The 5,270-nt window shown below is 54.8% G+C and overlaps 1 protein-coding gene across 1 annotated transcript; it reads left to right on the top strand.

The window, feature by feature from the left end:
• Window positions 1-2,649: 2,649 nt before the first annotated feature.
• Window positions 2,650-4,762, top strand: KISS1 (KiSS-1 metastasis-suppressor). The gene is made up of 2 exons (XM_004685269.1): window positions 2,650-2,752; window positions 4,398-4,762. Exons 1-2 carry the CDS (start codon window positions 2,650-2,652, stop codon window positions 4,760-4,762), a joined length of 468 nt encoding a protein of 155 aa, XP_004685326.1.
• The last annotated feature ends 508 nt before the right edge of the window (window positions 4,763-5,270 follow it).

Raw genomic sequence — 5,270 nt, 5'->3', positions numbered from 1 at the left:
GAGAGAGAGAGAGAGAGAGAGAGAGAGAGAGTGTGCTGGAGATGCAATGAGAGGGACTCAGCACCCCATGGTGGGGAGGAGCAGTGCCCTCGAGGGGGGCACAGAAGAACCCGGACCTGCTCAGACGCAGCTGCCCACTGCCCTCCCCCACTCACGGTCCTGCTTGTGCAGAGCACCCAGAATGCACCACCAGAACGGCAGGCTCACCAACACAAGCCAAAGGCCCCCTCCCCTGTCTCCTCTCCTGGAGGTCTGGTGGGCCTGCAGCCCCCACCTGCAGCCTCCTCCCCCGCGGCAGAGACTGCCTTCTTAAACCTCAGAGACTCCAATCAAGGGCCACTCCCTGCAGAAACCAGCCTGATGGTCCAGATCAGAGGCCCTGGGGAGCCCATAGTCCCTGGGGCTCTCACGCGCCTCCCAGATGGGCATTTACAGCTATTTTGTCCCTTGGAGTTTTTTGCTTGTTTGTTTTTAAGATTTCTTTATGTATGCATACATACATGAACTGGGGTGCAGGCCAGAGGCGTGGGGGTGAGACGTTCACCAGAGACAGAGTAGGGAGCAGAACAGGCAGAGCGACTGAAACACACTACTGAGGGGGGCAGCAGGTGAGACAGGAGCGGTCTGCTGCGCCATGTGGGTCAGCTCCCTGGCCGGGGATGGAGCCCGTGCTGCAGAGGCTTCCGACAGCTTCATGGTGCTAAGACTTAACCCCTTGCACCAGCAGGGAGGTTCATTTACAGCGCTTTAGAAATGATCTGCTGTGACTCTGTGTTGTGTGCTATATCTGAGTGTGTGTGGGGGGGGGGTCAGCTGCCCCGTGTCCCAGTCCCTGTGCTCCTAGTACCACACTTAGGCTCCAGGAGTGACTTCTGCCCCTCCATGGTGGCTCTGCTCTAGCGCTGTTCATGTTCAGTTTAAATTGGATTTTGTTAAACGGAACATTCTTAAGTAGTCTAGAGCAGCCTGACTTCAGGATGAGTTCACACACACTTGAGTAAGAATTAGACTGTCAACAGGCGTCCGGCTGCCCCACCCACTCTCTGCAGGTCCTGGAGCTCAGTGACTGCCTGCCAGACGTGTGCACTTCGTTTAAATTGTACCAAACGTCTGAATCATAGATTTAGTCTAACGACCTTAGAAAAAAAACTTCAAATTAGCTTTTAAATTGTCTGGCATAAATGCAAAGGAATTGATGCATCACGAGCTCCCCAAACTATTTCAAAGTGCTTATCTGTATGTGTCCAAAAAGATTGAAAGAAATTGGTGCTTTCAAGGATAAAAAAGAAGAAGGATTTCTGAACTCCCTCGGGCCCTGTGCCCTCCATGGTCTGAAGCCACAAAAGAACTGGCTTTACATTGGTGGCTCCACGGGTTTGGCCCTGTCCCTACACAGCAGCTACAGAAAGCTGTGGTCTGGGCATCAGGGCGTCACTGAGCTGAAGGGTGAATGACCCACAGGCAGACGCTGTCCCGTGCTCTTATTTTGCAGACAGACCAATAAGCCTGGAGACGAGGCGACTCACTCACATCTCACAGCACAGACGGCAGAGCTGGGCCAGAGTTCAGTGCTCCCGATCCTGTTTTAGGGTGCTGAGCCCCTACCATGTCTGAGTCGTGGAGGGCAGGTGGGGTGGGGCTCAGGAGTGGGGACATGAACAGAGAAGGGGTGTTGAGCAGCCGCTGGGAGCTGAGCTGCTAATGACAGTCCTCCCCCGCCTCGCCCCGGCCCACCCAGGGGGGCCTGAGGCTTTACAGGCAGCGCTGAAGCCCACATAGCTCTGCCTCCCCATCGGTTGTCTTTAACCAAATTTGTTAGACAGTTTCAAAGAGCCTCTTTCAAAGAGATATTAGACTTGAGAGCTGGGCGAGGTGTGGGGTGGTGAATGAGTGGGCAAAGGGGGTGAAGTGAGGGTCAGGGTACATAGGCCCCTTCTCAACAGCCAAAGTCATGAAGTCAGTGCAATTCTGATCTCACCCGAGCCCACAGGGAATAGACTAGGACACAACTGACCTGGTAAATCATAGTGCCAAATCCTGGTGCCATCAAGGCTGTGGTGATTACCTCTCTTCCTATTTTCTTGAAAAGAGAAAAGAATTAAGCTTTTATTGCCGCACAAGGGAGTAAGGGTCAGGTCGGAAAAGGCACATTTGAACCGGAAGCTGGACTCATAGGAAGTACTGGATTTATGCAACCGTGGACCTCAACATTGTCCACTCCACGGCTCGCCATGTCCCCCTTTACTCTTCCCTATTAGCTTCCACACACGGCATCTCACCCCTCATTTCTCCAACATTCCTCTCCAGCAAACCTGAGATCTGAGTCCTGGGCCCTGCAGCCTGGGCACCCCGGCCCTCAGTAGTCTGGATCCTTCCTCTTAACCTGACTGCCCCCAAGAAAGCCTGCCTGACAGCCCCACCCAAAGGAGCCCACTTTGGCTAGACTGTGCTTGTGGGCTCAGTCTCACCCCCACATGTCTCTTCAGGCACCCCCAGTCCTGGGGCCTCCTCTGCCAGGGACTGTCTGCCTTGGGGTCTCCGCCCTGCCCTGGGGTCTCCGCCCTGGGAATGGTGCCCCAGCTGTGGCCACTGAGCCTGACCTGGTCCTCCCTCTGTCTGGTCACCTCCAGGACCTGTCTGCTTACCAGGATGAACTCACGGGTGTATTGGCAGCTGATACTTTTCCTCTGTGCCACCTCCTTCGGGGAGACCTCAGAAAAGCTGGCGCTTGGGGAGAATCCCAGATGCTCAGGTATGCATTGTCAGGGAGAAGGACAGGGGGAACAAGTGAGCTGTTGCAAAATCAGGTTTTTCTATCTTTCAGATCATAGTTACCTACTGACATGCGTTTCCCACGGCATTTAGTGGAAAACCTAAAGCAGGGTTCATACAGCTCATTGAGGGACCCCACTTACCTTCCAAGTAAAGGATGTCATACTGGTATCATAACCTGGGGGGCTCATCCATATTGGGGTGCTCGTCACCCCCCTCCCAGATCTTCATGGCTCTCTCTGCCTACCCACCTCTCTGTGCCCATCTGTCGGGAAGGAATTTACTAGAGAAACGGGGCAGTAAAGACGCCTTCCCAACGTCAGGGAGCAAAAGGCCCCTGGAGTACGTCTGAGTGGCCTGAGCTGTAACAATGCCAGCCCCTGCACCTCAGCTGCTTATCCACGGAGTTTGGGGCACGTTCTGCACACAGGTGTCACCATTGTGCATGAGATACCCCAAATGTCCCAAGAGCATCCCGCCCAGGTATGCTTTGCTCAGAGTCTTCTCTCCTGGGATCAGGTGTGTGTGTGTGTGTGTGTTTTTCTGGGGGTGGGCACCCCCTCTCTGAGAATAACTTCATCACTATTCCCTCAGATATTGAGTCCTGGGTTCTTTTGGGTCAAAGGCTCTAGGTGAGATGCAAACCCCTGTGATCCTGCTGCTGGCGTTGTGGGTGAGCTGGGAAGGAAGCTACGGGCCCCTTCCCATCTCAGCCAGGCCCTAGGCAAGGGGTGGGGTCCAAGGAGATTACCCTAACTCCCAACCGCGCCCTCTAATTAGCTCCAACCAGTGCCAGGAGACTGAGGAGCAAGTCTCCACCGCCAGCCCCCCAACACTCAAGCCCCCGCCCCACACACACCCACTCACCCATCAGGCTTCATTTCCACTAATCTCCTGCCACAAATGGCTGTGGGCAGTGTCTACTCGAGTTACACTTCTCTACTGCCAAAAATAACAGAGAATGAGTCTCACATGTGAAAAGCGTTCAAATTAGCCTCTTCGCCTCAGTGTGAAAAGGGGAGGTGGTTAAAGTGACCCAGATGATTTCTCACCCTTCCCTGAGTCATACATAGATGACTTGTTTGAGGGGGGTCACAATTATTGGGGGCAGGGGGCAAAATGGTTTTAATTCCACTTCCTTGATTTCTGTAACTGCAAGCTCATTAGCTTTTATATATTTAGCGCACATTTATTCAGGCTCTCTTATGACAAGGCACTGTTTCAAGCACTCTCATTCAGGGGTGCTCGGGTGTCACCCCAGGAGATCTCAGTCCAGTGCCGGCACCCAGAGAGAGCTGGACAGAGAGCCAGGCACCAAGCTCAGTGGTCAGTAAATACTTCAGTTTATTTCCAAGTGACGCCTTATTTTCTTTCTGAAAAGAAGAATTAATATGAGAGAGATTTAAGAAAATTCCGGAACAACTTTGTAACCAAAATTATGGGGAAGCAGGGAGGAGCAAACCAAGCTTCCTAGCCAAGATGCAGGTGTTCTGGCCCCGGGCAGCCACTTGGGGCTCCCACTGGGATCGGGAGCCCAGGGGAAGGCGAGGGTGGGGCTGTGAGAGGGATTCTAAAGCCACCGCCCTGCCAGGCGGCTCAGCAGCTTCTCTGTGGCTCTGTCCTAGGCCTGCTGCCCCAACGCCGGGCGATCCCGGGCTCTTGGGAGCAGAGCCCTCGCCGTGAGGAAGGGAGGGTGGCTCGTACTGGCCTGAGCCCCCGAGGAGCTTCACTGTGCCCGCCTCCAGAGCACCCCGCCTCGCCCCAGCACCCCGGGGTGTGCCCCCCAGGCAGCCGGCAGATCCCCGCCCCCCGGAGCAAAGCATTGGTGCAGCGGGAGAAGGACCTGCCCACGTACAATTGGAATTCTTTCGGCCTGCGCTATGGCAAGCGGCAGGCAGCCGCCCCCGAAGCCAAGACTGGACCAGGGGGCCAGGGATGCCAGGCCTTGAGCTCCAAACCCCGGAAGAGGGCTCCCAGCCTGTGGGGCTGAGGGCCAGGGCAGGGGCCTGCAGTTCTGCCCAGAGCAATAAAGGAAATACGCAGATTCACCCTCCCTGTGATTTGTGGCTCATTTTTCTGGGGCTGCTAACAACTTGTTCCCCTTCTTTCTTCAGCTGGATCTGTAATAGACCTCAGGTGACTTAGCTATCAAGTCTGTGCTTCTCGAACTAGCTGAGGTGAAGGACCAGGTAGTTTTCTTCCCAGTTCTGGGTGAGCAGGACTTTCGAACACACATACAAACAATAAATCACGGCAAATATTTGGGCCCTCCCTAACCTGTTGGTGGCCCAACAGGTTAAAGTGCAGCGCTATGAAGCTCTCCGAAGCCCCTGCAGCCTGAGTTCCATCCCCGGCCAGAGAGCTGACCCACAGGGTACAGCAGACCTCTCCTGACCCACCGGCTGCTCCCCTCAGCAGTTTATTTCAGTGCATCTGCCTGTTCTGCTCCCCACCCTGGTGAATCCTCTCATCCCCTGCACCTCTGGCCTGTACCCCAG

The sequence above is a fragment of the Condylura cristata genome, unplaced genomic scaffold (assembly GCF_000260355.1).
Source record: "Condylura cristata isolate star-nosed mole 26May11 unplaced genomic scaffold, ConCri1.0 scaffold00018, whole genome shotgun sequence".
Classification (NCBI taxonomy): domain Eukaryota; kingdom Metazoa; phylum Chordata; class Mammalia; order Eulipotyphla; family Talpidae; genus Condylura; species Condylura cristata.
The sequence above is the reverse complement of the archived record's forward strand: the minus strand, read 5'-3'. Positions and strand labels throughout refer to the sequence as shown.

Bases quoted from the DNA above. Each gene is read 5' to 3' on its own strand.
- KISS1 (XM_004685269.1), top strand. From the start codon at position 2,650: ATGAACTCACGGGTGTATTGGCAGCTGATACTTTTCCTCTGTGCCACC. The intron at 2,753-4,397 runs GTATGCATTGTC...GCTCTGTCCTAG, and splicing joins GGAGAATCCCAGATGCTCAG to GCCTGCTGCCCCAACGCCGG.